Source organism: Oryzias latipes, chromosome 22 (genome assembly GCF_002234675.1).
Source record: "Oryzias latipes chromosome 22, ASM223467v1".
NCBI lineage: Eukaryota > Metazoa > Chordata > Actinopteri > Beloniformes > Adrianichthyidae > Oryzias > Oryzias latipes.
Window position 1 is genome coordinate 8,797,250 of NC_019880.2, and position 19,711 is coordinate 8,816,960.

Below are 19,711 nucleotides of genomic sequence, written 5' to 3' on the forward strand. Positions count from 1 at the left end.
CTGATTCAAACTTGTCAAGGCTTCTTTGTTAAAGGCCCGAATAATGAAGTAGGCTTCTTCAAGTAAACAACATTCTCAAGGGCGCTCTATCATTTTTACTGCAGTTATAAGTTAAGATAAAAAAAAACAGTTCAATTACTAAGACTGAGACCACCCACTATGTCAGGTTAAGTTTTCATAACTACAGACAACACGGATCATTTCCTTGACCTCACATCAAGCAGTGGTCACGCTCACGCTTACTGTCTGATGCAGGTTTTGAATTCTCGTCTCCAAAGCACACAAGAGAGTTTCAATGTCAGGTAGAGATTAGAAAACAAAAGAAGGAGGTCAATCTGGACCTCAAAACAGGCAAAGACTTGAGTTTTTTGCTTTTATTTTTGGTGCACTGCAAAAATTGAATCTCAAGAATAATTGTCTTATTTTCTGTCTTGCAAGAAAATCACAAGTTTTTCATCAGCAAATAGTCTTGGCTGTATAAAACATGTCTTAGCAACTACATTTTTAAAATGAGAATTCTTAGAAAGACCGTGTTTCTAACCCTGTTGGCAGATATTTTTGCTTATTTAAAGAAAATCTGCCAATAGGGTTAACGTTTGTGACTTATTTCTAAAGGGCCTATTTTTGAAGTGTGAAAGAAAAAGGAGGAAGAAAAGAGAAAAACTATTAGAGCTTTCTTTACCTGGTAGAAGTTTTGAAACCCTTCGTTGGTGAGGGTGATGGAGATGGAGAAGATGGAGTAGGTGGTGTTCTGGTCAAAGCCAGTTTCGCTGTTTCCCCCAAACAGAGCCAAAGCCCAACACCTACAGACAGAAATCAATCACTTATCACTGCTACATTTCTGACTTGAATCAATTCAGATTACAAAGACAAAGTTTACTAATCAGCCTGATTGAATCTTAGTTAATTTCCCTTTGGATGAAGAGCCCTTCCAAAGAAAATTGTGATTTTTGGTGTTTTTAGCATAATCTTCTGGCATTTTTCTGATGATGGACGACAAATATTAGGACGATTAAGCCTGAAATTGCATTTCTGAGTATTTCTTCATTCAAATTGCTGTGATTTAGGAGCAGATGGAAAACGTTTTGCTTGAAAAAGAGCGTATTTATAAATTAGCATCTGCCTCCAAACTGTACGGCTGGATAGCGCCAATATTGCTCGCCGTTTTTTTTGCATCGGTAATGTTAGGTTGGTGGAGTGAGGGGATGTAAGCTAAAGGTGTAAACAGAGAGGTCTCAGTTTGGGGCAGGGACAGGGGGGGCAGAAACTATGTCCTAGAAAATGACGCAAATTTTTTAAAGAGCTAATAGCAGGATAATCGTAATTCTAAGACCATTGGGAAGGCTTTCACAATAGATCAAAGATGATCGTAGTTAGACTGTAAGACACAGTATTCCCATGTCCACTTTTTAAACTGAATGAAAGCGGAAGTTGTTTTGTAAAAACTGTTACTGCAACATTTAAAAATAAACTACAAGAGGCACATATTTCTATGAATGGAAACTTGATTGATGGAAATTTGGAATCAGAGCTGGACTCTTGTACATTAAAACAATTTAGAAATTCAAAACAACCAAGTTTAATAACAAAATCGTGCAAATATTGATAAAACCTAAAAAAGATTTATCTTTTTAGACTTAAAAAAAGGCAAAAACAAATAGAAAGCAGTATGAATCTAGCTCCATCAGCCCAAACCTGCAAAAGAAATTACTATTAGACATTTGAAACCCTCTGAAAACAAATCTTTTACCCACTAGGGTGTGGATGTGCAGTGATTTTAGCACCGATGTAACATTAGGCTGCTTTCTAAACATGAACCCACACGTTTGGTGTCGATTCAAGTGAGGCAGCAAACTGGAAAATGGAGCCAGACCTCACGCTGACATACGAGTGAGACATTGAATAGTATGAATGCGACTTCACTTGTCTTTACAAAGCGCATGAGAAGAGTATCTTTTTAGGAAAACAATATAAATGCAGGAAAAATGAAGTCTCAGTTTCTTGTTCTGACTGAAACATCACGTAAATGCTCGCTCCTTCAAAGGTTTTTTTTTTTTCTCTGCTGCTCAAAAATCCACTGGGATGTGCACGTAGCAGAAGCAATTGGACTGACTAAAGGGGCTTTTTCATGTCTCCACAGCAACAGCATTGTGCTGCCAGCAGATGTGCCTGCCTGTTAATAAGATTAATATCCTCAGGCGTTGGCTGAGGCTGATTTTATTTTTTAAATGGCAAAGATTAAGCACATTAATCGGTCAACCTATACATTCATTTCAGTCCATCCCTGTGCGCAGGAAGGTTTGAATTATTTATAAACGGCCAAAAACTTGTGTTAGAAACACTGACAGATGTGATGAACAGCAGAAATAATCACTGATGACTTCAACCAAGGTACTAAGACTGAAAAATTGATTTGCAAGAAGGGAAGAAATATTGAATGGCATCTGTAGTTTAGATCATGACAGGCAGATCCATCAATAATTTAGTGAAAACTGTGAGTAGGCTGAGCTGGTCAAAGCGGCCCTTGATGTTCATCCGATGCAAACTGCCTCTTCTGTCTAGGAGGTTTGCGTCGGGTGGAAATCGAGAGTGAGCACACTCAAATTTCATTGCCATCACTTACCAACATGCGAAAAAAATTACACAGAATAAACAGCAATATTTTACCAACATGACATCCATCCAAGTGGAGCTGATGGGGCTGTTGGATGGGCTCTTGGTATTGTGGGACAACAGAGCGCTTGGCACAGCCTCTTAGCAACAAGAGGGTGAAACGCTCTTATGAAGCCACATCCAGCAATGAGAATGCATGACGAGTAGAGTCTGAAGACCCAACACTCAGAGCTGCAGAAGCTCATATACAACAGGCAAATTGAATTGTTTTTAATTGGGGTTTGGAGAGCCCTCAAAATCCAGCAAAAACAAACTGCCGGAGCCAGCAACACTCACTTCTTTCTCAACAATGACAGGATGCTTCCTTCGCCTTCATGGCCAATCAGCCATGAGATGTAGTGGAGAGGCTTCACCCTGAAAAGTGGAAACAAACAGGACCAGCTGCGGTTGGTTTCCAGTCAAAGTGAAGCACATTTCATTTCTCTCTGCTGAGTGCAGCTCACCTGTAGTGTTTCTCTTGTGGGGGAAGAGCCCAGGTAATATTGAGAGCGTGAACCTTTCCAACAGGAACCACTGTGAACAGACACAAGCCAGAGAAATCCGGTGACCCAACTACTCCCAGGTCTGCATCACACATTTGGGTTAAGAACGACCTGACATCATTACCTCTGTAGAGCTTGCAGAAGGCTGGGGTGTCAAATGGGTCCAACAAATCAGAGAAATCTGGCTTCGGCAAACCGCTGCTCAATCCAAAACAAAGTCAGTTAGTCTAACAGGCTCTGATGATCTTAAAACCAAAAACCCTCCAAGTGAAATGCTGATTTCTGAACCATCAACTACTTTTATTCATTTTTTCAATTCCATTCTATTCTAAGTCCATTTGACAAATGACGTGGTTTTTATGACTATTATTAATTTTAATATAATTTTAGTATTCTCATATTTATTGTGTATATTTGGAGCAATGGATGGACTTGCAAGTTCCCCTCTGAATTAATACAATTATCTATCCATCTATCTATCATTTTATCTAATTTTTGTTTTTTCTGAATAACATTTTTGAATTTCCTAACAGTGACAGTATTTTTCAGATTTTTTCTTGATTATTTTGTGAACATCTACTGTTGTTTGTTTCTATTTCAGGTTTTTAACTGAAGTGGAAACTTGTAGAATAATAAGCTTATATGTGCGTCAGCTTTTTTTATCTTCTGATGTCAATTTCCAAAAAGCACAATTTGTATAAAGAAATGTAATAAAGATCCTCTATTTCTCAGAGCAGACATAACAATTGTACTAATGTGATACATTTGACCAAACTGATTTCTCCAGAATATAATTTATCTCAATTTCACTTGTTAATCTGTTATGCTATGTTCACACCGGGCTCAGAAATACACAGTCGTGTGAATGCTTCCAATGAAAAGTCTATGTAAATGCACGTAAATGTGCGTTTCGGACGTTGCTGCGGAGGTTTTTAAGCCTGTTTATGGGCTCTAAACATAAAATCGCAGGGATCTTGAACAGAACGCTAAAAATTAAACCAGTTGAACTTTGACCAATCAGCGACTAACATTTTATAGTTGATCACGTGTAAATTACCCGGTGTGTTCGTAGCATTACATGGACCGAAAATGCATTTGTCGTTTATTGTTGTGATGGACTTTCTAGATAAGTGAATTGTTTTTGTAAGTTCGAAGAAGATTCCTTAATACTTTGTCTGATTGAATCAAAAATGTTGTTTTTCAACAAAAACTGCAGTTAAATAAGAACTTTTGTTTTTTTCCTCATAAGCTAATCATCTAACAGTCATTTTTACCTTTCAAGCTGTCTTATTTTCATCGGTTATGTTTTTAATAGACACTTTATGTATCTTTAATGAAAAATATATTTTAAAAACAAAATCTGGTAGAGAAAGATTTTTTTTTTAAAGTCTGAAATTCTTAAAGTAACAGTTTTTAATGTTAAAATAAAAGAGGGGAAAAAGAAGGGATTATTAATGAAAACTGACGATACTCTGGCAAAAAAAAAACTAACCATGGCATATCACGTTCCCTGAAGTGCCAAAGTGAGAAAGTATTAAAAAAACACAATTATTGTACTAAAGTAAAATGTATATATATAAATACCCAACAATAGATTTCTTTGTTCCTACCCCATAAAGCACTCCTTTTTCATAAAAAAAAAAAAAACATTTTTAGAGAAAACACTTTCATACAAACAAAAACTTAAAATACGGGTATATTTTCAAATGTTGCACATCTTTAATTTTATGCTTTCAAGCTGGATGGAAATGAATTTGGTTTAGCTGAGGGAGTTAAAATCACTTGAGAGGATTGCTTCGTTAGCTCAGCACAGGAAAATGTAATCCTGTAATTGAAATGAAAGGCTTAAAAAACTGGAGGTTGCATGGCTTTCATGTAAGCATGAAATGCATGCTGATTCCCTTAAAAAAAAAATGGGGGGGGGGGGGGGGTACCACAACGGTTGATAGAGCATAGAGAAGCTGAGCACTGCAACGAAACACAAACTCAGCTCATCTGGAGGGATCTCTTTCATGCGTATCACGATGAAAAATAAAACAAGAATGACAAGAGTTGGAGGGAAAAGAGAAAGAGATGCAGCAGAGTATGAAATGTTGAGACAAGATCTGCATAATGGCAGCACACCTTCAAAGTAACTGAGAGTCCTTCTCTCTCATACTTACTTGTGGGGCACTTTGCTGAAGATCTCTTTCACCCACTCCTCCAGAGTGTCCAGCTTCTCTGGGAGACAAACACAGACCTAATTCAACTTTGTCTGTTCAGCACTTCAGGTAACTCAGAAGCAGAAAACATGGTCTCCTTTTAAAATTTCAGATTTAGTCCATCAAAATGCAATAAAAATCCTGAAAATGTCTAAACATTTTAAACTTAAGTTAAAAGTTTAATTTTACATCTTACGGTTCTGGAAATAAAAAACCTTTCTTTTTTAACCAAAGTAAATTCAGATTTTATACTAATGTTTTATTTATACTGTTGTTTTTTTTCTTGCCAACTTTTGACTCAATGAACAACAGAATACCTTTTATATTTGATAGTTAATAAAAATAAAAAAGTACCTAACTTTTGGAATAATTTATTTTAAAAGCTTTTTGAGATCTTGTTAACAAATGTATTAACCCATAGAATCCAAGTTTAGAACTAAATTATCATTATAATAACATTTAGACATATAATTGAAAAATATACCACTAGTAAATAGTACTAAAATCAGCCCTATTATTAACATTAAAAAAATATTTTATCATGACGATAAAATCAAAGTAAACTGTAATACCACCGGGATGTTTTTGGGAAGCTGTTGAGACTAAACTTATTTTGTTCTCCATCCACCGTAATTTAAATATAGTGTTTCCTGCTAAATTGCATTGGTTTGAAAACTTTCAGCAACTGATTTTTATGGTAATTTCTTATTAAACTTCACAAAAAAAGCTAAATGATTATATTGCCCTGAGGCAAAATTTAATTAATTGTCTTTGAAAAGAGTCCAGATCAATAATATTAATAATACATTGTATTTATAATACTCTACATTTTGTGAAAACCATAAAGTGCCACAAAATTCAAAATCATGGAATAACAAAAAAGGAAGTATAGATAGTTGATGCATTGACACAAACAACTAGGAACAACATAAGCTACAGACAAATTTCCTTAAGGGCCTTTTTGAATGAAAATATTTTTTAGCTTTTTGTAAGACTCTGAAGTCTGTTGAGCCTTAAAGACCCTGGGAGAACGCTTTGCATAAGTGTGGCAGCAGCTTGGTCTTCTATTGTGAAGAGCCCGGTCCTGCGCTGTTAAAGACAGAGGAATGACATGCTTCTGGAGATTTTGTGTGGAATGAGGAGCCCTATGAGGTAGACTGGGGCGTTTCCATGGATACGCTGATGAGTCAGGAGTCAGAGTTTACAATGTATTCTGGTGTGGAGGGTGAAACCAATGGAGAGTCTGAAGTGTGAAGTGGTCAAGATCCTGGCAGCAAAGTTCTGAATGAGCTGAAGCTTCTGCAGGCATCTGTTAGAGATCCTGATGAGAAAGGCTTTTACAGTTACCCAGCCTGGAGAAGACGTAGCTATAAAACAACCCACCAGCATCAGGTCAAGAGAGACAGTTGTGGAGTTTTGGTTTACATTTTTTGGAGGGGGAAAGAAGACTTGGCTCATGCGATTTTTAAGTGATACACGTGCTTAAAATCAAGGTTTGTGACAGTCCTTTGCATCCAGCCAGGGGCTTTCTTTCATGTGAGGGCAAATTATAATACAGAGTGAACTGATGACTGAAAGGTTTTTCTTTAAACAAATATATAGAGAGGAGCCAGGAAACATGTAGAATACTCTATATTTTGTATGGCTCCCTAAACCCTTCTTTAGGTGGTGTCAGTGAAGTGACGTGAAGTATGATCACTGTTTCTGGAGTCTGAGCAACTGTTGGAGGGGTAACATAAAAGTCAGGGTGTTTAGATTCTACTTTTTAGGATAAAAAGGACATTAAGTTCATCAGTGCAGTCACTGCATGTCTGGCTTGGGGGTTTTACTAGAAGATTTATTGTAAAAAAAATAAAATAAAAATACAAAAAAAAAGTTATTGCTACTTTTATGACCTAGCTGTGGCCTTAGCCTTGGAGAAGGCCTTCGATTGCCCCACAACCAAGTCTATGAATGTATATTGAGCCGGTTGAGCTGTCTTCATTCTCCAAAGTCTCTTATGAGCCATGGGGCTGATCTGGAAAATCTGGATTGTTGTGGGACATGGAGCTCCAGAAAATTATGGGCGCAGAACCTGATGGGAAATGTGTGACGGTAGTAAGTTATCCAGGTTCAGAGGGTTTTGAATGAGAGGACCAAGGCTTCTGCCTCATGGTCAGACGTTTCCAAATCACACACTGAGAGTTGTAAATGGAGGCAGAGTCAGTGATTTCCAGGTTAAAAGGTATGTGTGGGCCCATCAACATGCTGCTTTAATTGCACACTCAAGGAGCTCCAGGAGGTCCACAGCCGAGCAACTTGAGGGGGAGGGGGGGTCCATGTGGATGTGTAAAACCTCCAAGTATAATGATAATCATCCATATGTTGCACATATGGATGATGTTATCAGCAGGTCCAGAATTTCACTGCTGAAGCTGGGGTTTGGTTTCGGCAGGTGATAAATAATATTGTTGTGGGATTTGGGGAAATGCATTTAAATGAGAGACGTAATGTGATGAGCTTAGGCAGAGCAAAGGGGGACAATTGCAGGTCAATGTGGTGAATAACTGCCTGGGCTCTTCCATGACCTCCTGGCCTTTTCTAGGTAAGAGTGTCCTGGGGGCCATACCTCAATTAATACAGAGTAGGACTTTGCCAAACCTCAGTAAGGCCCATTTGCTTGTCATTTAAATGTTTCTGTATTAAACTGGATTCGTTTGACATAAACTGGGCATGGAATCGATCGAGCGTTTACACTTTAGGAGAAGGCGGAGGATGAGTTTATTCAGGAAAAAAATTAACAGTAATGTGGTTTCTGGTGTCTTACTAAAGGACATTTCAATAAAAAACCTAACATGACTAATTATAAATTATCAAAAATTTAATATTATCTCATTTTCCAGAATTGAACTGGGTTTTAATGCTTTATCATCAGACAGCAGTGATGTTTTTTTATGACCAACCTCATACTGGCTTATTCTCACAAAGAGTGTTTACCGTGCGTGGAAGACTAAAAAAAAACGATCAAATGCACATTAAATAAAGGACGAAGAACTAATTAGTTTGCTGAGTATGATCATTCTCAGCACAGAATGTCAACTCATTCCATTACTTTACTGGTATGAAGTAATTAATTAGCTGAGTGGCATTTCTGTGAAAACCCTGAAAATGTGTTACATATTTTGTATCTGAGAGCAATTCCAGTTGATTTGGGATCAATTATCTCCAACTGGCTGAACATGGAAAAAGTGGATCCTTATTTGTGCAAATGAGGGTAATTTTTCATTAATCTACAGATTGCTTTTCCAATTAATCAGTTTATTCTGTTGTGTGACATTATACAAAAATCCATTAGGCTCCTGTCAATTGACTGCCTGCAAAAGTAAGCTAAGTGGGACAGATTTTCCTGACCTTTTGACTGCACTGCCAGAGTCATGTAGTGGGCTGAGTAGTACTTCTTCCAGAAGGCACGCAGTCGCTTATACACATTGATCTTCTTCTTCTTGGGCTCCTGCTTCAGCGTCTGCGCATTTCCTAGTGTTGTCACAAGGGACGGATCAATACACCACCAAAACAAACCCCGGATATAACCTGTTGGGGAATAAAATTTGGAATTGCTTCCCCCCTTATGTTGGTTAACGCTGAGTCTCCTCTGTGAGTTGTAAAATTTCCCAGGGGTTGTTTTTATCTACTCACCCCAGTAGAATTTGCCCATAGGGTGTCCAGGTTTGGCCAGACTGCCAAACAACATCTCCTTCCTGTGTGAGTCGGACGGCTTAGCCAGCTGGTACTCTAGCAGGCAAGAAGACAGGAAGAAATGAGGAAAAAAACCATAATGAGGAAGTAAATAAAAAGGAACTTGCGAGCTGGTATTTGTCTAAGTAGTGGAGTGATAAACAGAGGCTCACCGCTGTCGACGGCCTCCACCTCCCTGTCGATGGCGTCTCGGATCATCAGAGGGCAGATGAAGAATTGCGCCCACCTGCCGACAAAAAACATGCTGTGTTCCACCATAATCTCCATCAGAGAAGCAAATCTGAACCTTGTGAGTTTCACACCTCACACCTCATCTCAACATGATGAGGGTCCAGATTTCTAAAAATCAGGCTCACTGTGTTCGATGTTAAAACTGCCCTCTCCGCACAGAAGAGAAAGTGGAACAGCAGAAGCTCCTGTTATATTTTTTTGTAGGACTCAAATTAAAAATCAGCTATTTTTAATAAACGGCAGAGGATCAGAGCAACAGCAGAATTTACAGTCACTGTATTTGGTATGTCTTAAGGGGTTCTTTCGTTTGTCTTCCTCCTGTATTAATGCTTGTCTGTCAATCATCACATGGCTCAAAAGAAATCCCTATATAAACCATTACAGCCCAAAAACAAACAAACAAAAAAACTCTCCTCCATTCTCACCTGTCAAGAGCTTCTTTGAAGTTTTTTCTCTGGACGTCAAACTGAAAGACGGTCCTTTCGCAGTCGGTGGAGGCGTTGTCGCTGCCGCCGTGCTTCTTGAGGAACGCATCAAAGCCATTTTCTGAGGGATATTTCTCGCTGCCCATGAAGACCACTGCCAGAGGAGAAGAGGAGACGAGTGCAAAATACAAAAGGATGAAAAATACAAAAATTACCAACTACTTTTACAGTGAAGGGCTTTTTTTTTTTTATTGTGTAGAAAGAATAAACCAAAATGCATTTTCTGCAAAAACAAAAGGTCAGTTCTGCCTCAGAGTCATCTCAGGCAGTGCTGTAAAAAGCCGTTTGTGATTTCCATGATAGTTTGAGAAATGTTTAAAAAATAAAAAGGGCAAAAAATTGTGTATCATTTGTTTTTAAGTCTTAACAGTTTTATCATAACATTTGTATAATTTTCTCTATAAGTTATCCTTTTGCAGCTGTCATATGACAGGGTCTTTGTGAGGCAGGTTAAGTTTGTCGTGTGCAGCAGAATATGTTATATAAATATGCCGTATTGCCAAAGCTGCCTGGAAAAATCACTTGGGAGCAACAGTGAGCCACCTCTACTGATTGCAGCATCAACAGAGTTGGCTTGGTATAAAAGTGGCTCTCCGAGCCAGTAGAACATTTCCAGAGAGACATTAATGCTTATTTCGGTTTTAGACAAAGCTACACCAGTTTTTTTCTTTTTATCATCATTAATTTCAACTCTTTGTTACACAAAAATTAAAGATGTGTCTGTGGTCATCCAAACAGCAACAGGAAGAAAAAAGAAAAATACACGAATATAAGGACCTATACCATTCAAAATCATTGTTTTGAGCTTTTAAGTGTCTTATAACGTTTATTCCTCACCAAAAGAGTACTGAGTATTGCTCTAAAAACCAGTGCTCTGAGCACCAACCCCTCCCAACCCATGAAAACGACTACGTTAGGCCTGCACAATATCCCGCAAATTTATCGTTGTCACGATATCAAGCTGTGCAATATGCATATCGCAAAAGACAGCGAAAATTGCAATAAATGGTTACCTTAAATGTGCTAAAACAATCGTATGGCAACTTGAAGCATTTGACGAATCAAATAAATCCCTTTATTCATTTGACCATTTGGATGGACCTCTTCACGTTGTTGACCAATCAGATGGAGCCCTATTGTGTTAGATGTTCGCCTCCAAGGTCGACGAGGATCATTTGGAGTATAATTTTTAAACTGATGCAATAAAATGGGAATGATGGTTTTATTTGTTTATATACTGCAAGTTATATCGTTATCGCAATACTAATCACTAATTTCGCATATTGTGAGATTTTCTCATATCGTACAGCTTTAGACCGCGTTATCATATTTTGACGTACATAAGTGAGGAACAGCCCCTTCCAAGAAGAATCTGCACTGCCATCACCGCCCCCAGGCTAACAGAAACACACGCCTTTTCCGTGGAGCTAGCTGTGATCTGCCAAACGCTTTTATTTTTATATGTGCATATGCACATCCATCTTTGCAAAAGTTTGGATCTTGTTTGTTTTCGTGCACAAAATGCAGACATGCTGCCGAGGCCGGCTCTAGGTTGACGTCATGAAATGGGCAGGAACCCACACGGAGAGAAAGGCGGAGCCTCAAAGATTGAGTCGTCTTACTTCTAGGTAGCAAAATACACTGCGAAAATAACTCATATTACATTCAAAAAAAGAATTCTTTAGTGTGTCAAAGGTAATATATTGCCGTACATATGGATATAATTTAATCTGAAAGGTTTAAGAAAAGCACAAATAGGCCCAATTAAATGTTTGCATAGCAGATTTAAATTACAACTCACAGAAGCTAAATGTTCTTGTTGACAAAATGTGTGATAAGGACTTTAGTGATCTAATCCAGTCACTGTTGCAGACATGCATCTTTCTGCTGCTCCTTTACTCACTGAATGCAGGGAAATCCCACCTTCTTTCTGTTGGAAGACGACTAACTGATCAAATCATGAAAACAGCTCTTAGTCTTTCTGTACCACCGAGAGTTGGATGTATGTCACTTGATGATTAATTAATGATGTACATTTGTTAAGAAGCTGTTGTGCAGTTGCCGTTTTGAGAATCTTAAAGAAATAATTAATATTGAAGAGGCTTTGAGTTTACTTATTGTTGTATTCCGTTTATTCTGTGACCTAAATGGCCGCTTGTAGTTGATGAGTTTGATACATAGTGAAAAGATGAGGACTAATTGTGGGAAAAGGAGCACAAAAAGCCTGTTTGAGTCCTTTGAGACTCCAGTCTCTAATTCTGACCTGAGTAGAAAAAGCAGCACAAAGTGGAAGAAAGATTTGTCAATAAAACCTCGCCTGCAGTAAAAGGACAAAATTGTGATTGGGGTGAGCTGTGCAAAATACCAGGCTACATAAAACCCTTTAGTTTTAAACCAAACCGAACCAACCTCTCATCATGGCTTGAAGTAAGGAGTATGAACTACAACATTACCAATGAAAGCTTGAGCTGCAGGAAAAAAGCCGAATTTGTTCATTCCTAACATGCTTTTTTTTGGTTTTTTTTTAAAGAAGCCCCCAACTTCTGTTCCTAAATCCAATGCAAACCCAAAAAGTTGCATTTCTTTGGAAGACCACTGAAGACTGGTTTCAAACGGTAGCAACTTCCCACGGCCATTCAAAATTGACTGCAAAAGTAAACATTTGCATAGCCTGGTTTAGAAAATTACACAGCAATGGTTGTTGCTTTACTTTCAACCAATTCTTGCAGGTGTATCCCTTTTAGAAGTTATAAAGTTGGACTACTTTTTAATTTTACAATTCACAAAAGCCTGCAAAGAAATCCATTTCACCCCCGGAGAACCCAAGAGCAATTTTCTTCTGGGCTTTTGAAGTCAATTTGACAACTTTGGGTAGCAACAATTGACAGCAGTCATAAAAAAAAAAGAATAAACTTTTTAAAAAAAGATTTAAAAAGAAAAAAGAAAAAAAGAAAAGAAAACAAAAAAGAGCAGCCACATTTGACCCCAGAGATATATGTGATATATGTCTTAATAATGATAAAACATCGTTTGTCTGCTTGGACACTTAGAAACATGAGAAATGTTAAGCTCTGCTAAAGTAAAAACAGGAATCAAGTTCATTTTTGTTTTCCCTTTAGTTCTCTTTTCTCCCCTTTAAAGAAAGCACAAATGATCTGGAAAGAACTAAGAGTGAAAATTGTGCAATATGCGACCTTTATTCATTCATTCATTCATCTTCTTAACCGTTTATTCCCTTTCGGGGTCACGGGGTTGCCGGAGCCTATCCCGGCCACTTGGGCGAAGGCAAGGGATACCCTGGACTGGTCGCCAGTCTGTCGCAGGGTAGAATATCCTCAATCACACATCCATTCGCTCTCACACTCACACCTATGGACAATTTAGAGTTGCCAATCAACCTATGTAGCATGTTTTTGGACGGTGGGAGGAAGCCGGAGATCCCGGAGAAAACCCACGCATGCACGGGGAGAACATGCAAACTCCTGCTACCTTTATTACAAAGTCAAATTTACTCCTTTTTCCATTTTTCTGTTTCTCTTTTTCTCCCTGTAATATTTATAATAAAAGCAGAGAAATACAAATATTTCATATAAGCACCCAAAAGCAATTTCTGTTTGAATTTAATTACCAAAGGGGAATTTGAACTTGTTTATGAGCACTTTATAAAAACTGTTACATTTTGATTTGAATTAAGTAAATATACAAATTAATAGTAAAGTAAAATGTAATAATGCTAAAAATGTGCTTTGCGGCATTATTTTCCAACAATCAAATCATATCTGAAGGTATCAGCCTCATTGACACTTTTTGTAGGTTTTTCTTTCTAAATTTTTTACATTTCAACAATTAGCAATTGTGCAGATATTTGGAAAAAGTAAACTTTTAAAATAATCTTTTTAATCAACGTATTTTATGAGACAAAGAGAAAATAATTCCCACAAAATTTACATGCAATGCATCTCATTTATTAAATCCTTCATATTTTTTTTAAATAAAAACAAAAACAAATTAATAACAGAAAAATGTATAAAAGGACCTTATAACTAATATAACAGCATTATGTTTTGCATTTTTGTGTCATTATGAAATATTTTTTTTATATTCCAATTAAAAACGTATCTATTTTTACAAAAAGGTGATCAGAAAATGTTATTTTATCTCTTATTTAAAACAGTACGATATCAGGCATCAATTCCAAAGCCTTTCATAAAACACATTTTTGCAGCACTAGCCATTCTTGCATCAAAGCTTTTTTGTGGTTTTATAATATCCTTCTTTTTTTCCAATTAGGTATTTACTTGTCAATCACAGCGGATGCAGAAGACCCAGTTAACTCTTTTACTCAGACATTTCAAAAGAGTCATTTAACAACTTAAATGGCATCTGTTAACATATTTGTTGATTTCTTATTTATTTTATTTTCTGTTTATATGTACATTCTGAAGCTCCAAATAGAAGGCAGCCACAGAAAAGCACTTTAATAATCTCTTAAGTTTGTCACTTCATTTTTTCACATCATGACTTTCCATTGAGGTCAAAGAAAATTAAGGACAAGTTTGCGACAAAGAGAGCAGACTGCAATGTGTGTCTACAGTGTTTAAACTGCGGCTATTCTCCAAAGGTGAGCCATCAAAATAGACTCCATGAACTAGATAATAATTGAATACTTTGCCACTTTGAACATGGTGTCAGGAGGAACAGCGGGACAGCATTATCTCTTTTCATTTCTAAAGGGATGACCCATGTTAAAGGAAATAGAAAAGAAAGCAGATTCCCCTTTTATGTGGGATTAAGAGACTCTAACTGGCATTTACAGCGGCTGATACGCCTCCAGCTCATTTCTCTCCGTTAGGAAAGTTTCTTTTCAAGCAAACCAGAGAGGGTTGCGTTGTTCATCGAGCTTTAAAGTCTTAATTGTCAACAACAAGTGAGAGTGTGGATCAAATGCATGCTGGCTGGAACTCACACAGAAGCTTCATCACTCTTACTGCTGGAGCGTTGAATGCTTATTTATTTAGCTCTACTTCATCCTCAAGAGATTTACTTTTAATAGCTTAATTGAAATGAAACTCTTACTTTTGTAAGCCAGTGTCAGTCTCCACTTCAGTGTGGGGCTGCAACGTACAGAAATGAGGGCAGAATTAATTACTCACTGTGCTCCAGGAAGTGAGCCAGGCCGGGGAGATCGCCGGGGTCGCTGAAGCTGCCCACGCCGACACACAGCGCCGCTGCAGACTGAAATACCGGCAAATAAAGTTTGAGGCTGGCTGTAAATTTCAGAGCGAAATTAGGCAATAACGCGGGCAATAAAGTTCTGGACAAATTTTTATGTGCTTTACATGACTGTCAGCAGTAAATGGCTGTTTGGGGTTAATGACAGTGTGTTGGTAAAAGTCTTGGCACACCTGACCATCACACCAACAAGGAGTTTAATGACACTGCTTTTAAATATAATCATTATAATGACAAGAAATCCCTGGTTCTGGAATGCTTTGAACAAGGTTTTAACAGTTTCTATTGGAGTAGAGCCTCTTTCTTCTGTAAAATGTTATGATGAATGGCTGGTGACTAAGATCTCTGGGTTAGTTAGGGGCTGAGTGGGTTAAAGTCTTTACCTTCTGGATAAACTGTCGACCAATGATAAGGGGTGCCATCAAGCTACCCATTGGTTTGTTTTGGGGGCTTTCTGTTGTCAAATCTACCATCAAAGGTTGTATTAGTCCTAAGGTGCAATTGTACAAACATTTAACATTTATTTAATCCTAGAGAACAAATGGGGTCTGATAGATATGGCGGCTTTTTTTGGTTTGTATATATATTTTTTTCAATTTTTATATTTTTGTTAGCTTTTATTTCTATTTTTTGGCTGCTGTTAATTGCTGCTATACAAAATGAACAAACAAAAATTTCTGATGAACTTAAAAAGAACCCCAGAAGAAAACTGTTTTTGGGTTCTCAGGGTTAAATGTAGAGAAAATATGACTGCATTACTTCTGTTACAGAATTTATATTTGGGTAAATTTAATTAAAATTAATGCGTGACAAGCCCCCTGATTGTTAGATGCTCGCCTGAATCAAAATTGTTTTGTTTTTGATTGTTCTTCAATTCAGAAGTTATAGGGTTCCTCCTTAAATTTAAATAAATATTACAACCCATCGTTTTGTTTTTCTTTCCTTCATCCATTCCAATGCAAAAACAAAACGGAAGAATGGTTCATGCTTCCATAGATATTCCGTTTTTTTGTCCTTACATGACAGCTGACAGTGTGGATGTGTAGTTTAAAGACAGTCTTTGGGATGATTTTCATGACATTTTATAAACCAAGGTCCTTTCTTCCATTTTCCAAATGTCCTCCTTGCTGTACACCATGGAATAATGATTGTAAAGGTGTCATAGAGATATTTAGTTCAACACGCTTTTTTCTGTTGTATTTAAGAACAAGGAGTTCTAGATTCAGTGCTTCACTGTGTAAATATGCAAAAGTGCGACCCAATACTTTTAATAGAATAAAAGTGTTTTCTTTGTGTTCACAAAGGATGAAAAGTGGGTGAAGTGTTTGTACAGTTTGATTTTTGTAGTTTAGAACCACCTCTCCATCAAACATATATATTACTGTGGACAGAGTGGGAGCTCTTTATTTCCCTGCAAAGGCAAGTAGCCAGTTGTACTATGTGTTCTTTTCAAACTATCTTTACAGTGGACCAACTGAAACAAGGGTGTACGACCCAAAGGAAGCTACTTGTAAGATTTTCTTTACAGTAACAACCAACTAAAACAAAGAGTTGTCCTGAAAATTAGTGTAGTTATTAGTAACAACAGTACATTTAATCCTCAACCTTTTTTTTGCACAATTAAGATGGCCCTTTGTTAAATAAAGAAAAAAAGTATTTCACAAAAACTTCTACCAAAAATGCTTATTTGAAGTACTTTTAAAACTCCATTAGACTAGCATAGTTGGTTTCTGTTTTAAATTTACATATTTTAGGATGAAAATAGTATTTTTATCATCATGACTCAGGTGATGCTTAGCTTTTTGGCACAACCTGTCAAAGCAAGAAACTTGCATCACCTGTTTCTCTGCATTTCCTCTCTTCTTTTTCCCGTCCTCATCTTCATCATCGCTCTGGTCCCCATCTTCCTCCTCAGACTCATCCTCTGTTTCATCTCCAGAGTCTCCATCCTCTTCTTCTTCACCCTCTTCCTCTTTGTCGGAGTCCTCGTCCTCTGGTGCTGCCGGTCCGCTGAAATCGGAGATGAGCAAAGCTCGCAGGCCGTTCTCTAAGACGATGTACCTGAAGAGCGTCAAAAGAAAACCGTGAGACTGTGTAGAGGACTGTGTTCGCTTTATTGTTCCTCGTTTGGAGACAACTGTTGAATCATGCATCACTTTAAAGTTCTTAGCCAAGGAAGGCCTTCTTCTCAGCACATTTTCTGCCTGCACCCCACACAGAAGCCTGAGGCACTGATGCGTGCATAAAAGCGTGAAATCGTAAGAATAATACAGATCCTCCTGCAGGGGAGGCTTAGTATCATTTGTGAAGTGTGGTTAGCAGATATAGGTCATTTTTTTCTACACCTTTATGAAAAATGCATTCAGCTTAAACTTATATTAATAAGAAAGAATGTGAATAATCTGCAAAGCAAACTGTGAATAATTCGGCTCAGTCAGTGTGAAGCCACAGAAGAAGGGGTCACCTGTACTGCTTGGGATCACTGGGTGACTTGATGATCTCACTGTCTCCGACATTGTCATCTCCTCCTTCCGCTTGGTCCTCCCCCCGGGACGCCTCAGCGGCAGCGGCGGCGGCGCCCGCCTGGACAGAGCCCGGTGAGTCAGCCAGCGGCGCGTCTCTCGACTTGTTTGTTTTTTGCGGCATCCTCGCCAGGGACGATGATGGGACTCTGACACCGAGGGCTGACAGCGGAGCGCGACCACAAACGACAGGACAGCTCGCTGTCGCCGTTAATTTACTCCTCAGCACGGAGACGCAGCGCGTCAGCCTCCACAGGGCAATGATGACACCCCTGCCTGAGAAACACACGCGCGCGCGGCCAAATCAATGTTCGGGACCTGCTGGGACCAAAAATGACGGATTCACCAAGACTGTCTAAATAAATGGCTGTGGCCCGTGGTGCTGTCACGTACACACAGACACGCTTCACACTACAACAATACATCTATTCACTACGACTGTCTGGTGGTTTCGTCCTATTCAGGTGTCTCTGTCAGCTAAAATTCTGCCTCTAAACCAAACCTGCACTCCTCTCTTGTTTTACACACATTGTGTTATTTAAAAGGTTTTTTAAATCACTCACACAAAATGAAGACATTGTGTAACCAACATATAGTGAAACAGTGTTTTAACCAAATAAATATGTATGAAATGCTTCAAAAACCGGCAGGATTGCAGCCTCTCCGTACCTTTCTCGTCTTCTTTCCTGTGAGCAGAGAGGCCTCACTATTGTGAACCCCATCCGTCTACCAACAAGCGGCCCTGTGATTGGCTGACAGCGCCGTGCGTCGAATTATCGCGCCTGCTCATTGGATAAGGGGCGTGACTTCTGTTTCTCCACGTGCCCAGACCGGAACAATCAAGAGTGGTTACATCAACACAGTGCAGTGGCAGAACTAAAACAGACAAGTACATCTGTGCGCTTCTGCCAGGCGTCTGCTTCAGATTATGGCTCTTAGACTCAGAATGTCCAGCTGTCTTTATTGGTGGATGTTATAATTACTCACAGATTCTCACAAGTCTCTAAAAGTTTTAAATGTACACTTGTAGATACCATTTTTTATCCTCCATCCACACTCACACAATCATAAAAATGACTATTTAAGACTTTAAGGGAAACTTTTAAACGTTTTTTTTTAAATTATTCTAAAACTTTGTAGTCTAACAAAACAAGATTTTTATCAAGATAATACATCTTTTCCCCCCAAAAGCTTTGCTGCTGATTTTTTAAAATGATGCGTACACACTGCGATGAAAATTATTTTTGGTGTTTTCAACTTGTTCTTGTGGCATTTTTCTCATATATATGAGCTTAGAATTGCATTTCTGAGTATTTCTTCTTGAAATAGTTGTGAACCAGGAGCAGACGATACAATGAAGTTGAATTAAGCATGTAGGTGCTACAATCAGTGTGCTACAATCTCCCTACTCTACTCCATTCTGATGTATCCACTTGTAGACATCTGGATCCATGTACATTTTTTCTCTCGTCTGAACTGGAATCAGGCTCAAAACTGTACGACTGGATAGCTCAGATATTGCTCATTATTTTTGCTGCACTGTAATGTTAGGTTGGGATTGTGAGGGGCTGTAAGCTAACGGGAGAGTGTGTAAACAGATAAATGACCAGAAGTGGAAGTGTGCTTACCTTGCACCAACAGTCCTGCTCACATCTCAGAGGCGATTTTCTGATGAACTCCTAGCGCTCAGCAGAAACTATTAAGGCTGGGTATCACCAATAATTTCTAGAATCAATTCGATTCACCAGAATCTGGAATTTTTTTCTTTTTTTAGATTATTTTGATCCGCTCAATTCAATTCAATTTTGAATTTACACGGTTTACATATTTAGACATATTTGTAGAGAAATACAGTAATAATCTCTATATACGTTTTGAAGATATTCACATTGGTCTGATACAGTTCACACACAAACATCAATAGGTAAATGTTAAACGAATGAGACTGTTAACATCATACAGTGTTACATGGTTTCTCAAACAGAGAAAAATGTTCCGCCTCTCCTGGAGGGCATTTCAGTTTGGCCATTGGGTGGAGCTGAGTCAATAGCTTGAGTCAATAGACCTCTCCGCACTTTCTGCGGAAGAGCAGGAGAAAGTCTGGATCTTCCTAAATAAGTATTTAACTGTCTTTTCGATGCAAGAGGGTG

The 19,711-nt window shown here is 38.2% G+C and overlaps 1 protein-coding gene across 1 annotated transcript in view; it reads right to left on the reverse strand.

The window, feature by feature from the left end:
• The window catches only part of nrdc (nardilysin convertase), a 34,291-nt gene extending 15,967 nt beyond the window's left edge, over positions 1–18,324 (reverse strand). Inside the window, exons 1-13 of the mRNA XM_023951426.1 lie at positions 18,231–18,324; positions 17,504–17,837; positions 16,878–17,100; positions 14,961–15,042; positions 9,748–9,901; positions 9,244–9,317; positions 9,032–9,127; positions 8,747–8,869; positions 5,318–5,375; positions 3,280–3,353; positions 3,117–3,186; positions 2,950–3,027; positions 683–803 (exon numbers count right to left, since the gene is read on the reverse strand). Coding sequence (XP_023807194.1) covers positions 683–803; positions 2,950–3,027; positions 3,117–3,186; positions 3,280–3,353; positions 5,318–5,375; positions 8,747–8,869; positions 9,032–9,127; positions 9,244–9,317; positions 9,748–9,901; positions 14,961–15,042; positions 16,878–17,100; positions 17,504–17,685 — 1,335 coding nt within the window. The 5' untranslated portion in view covers positions 17,686–17,837; positions 18,231–18,324. The remainder of the gene's footprint in view (positions 1–682; positions 804–2,949; positions 3,028–3,116; positions 3,187–3,279; positions 3,354–5,317; positions 5,376–8,746; positions 8,870–9,031; positions 9,128–9,243; positions 9,318–9,747; positions 9,902–14,960; positions 15,043–16,877; positions 17,101–17,503; positions 17,838–18,230) is intronic.
• Positions 18,325–19,711: the final 1,387 nt, after the last annotated feature.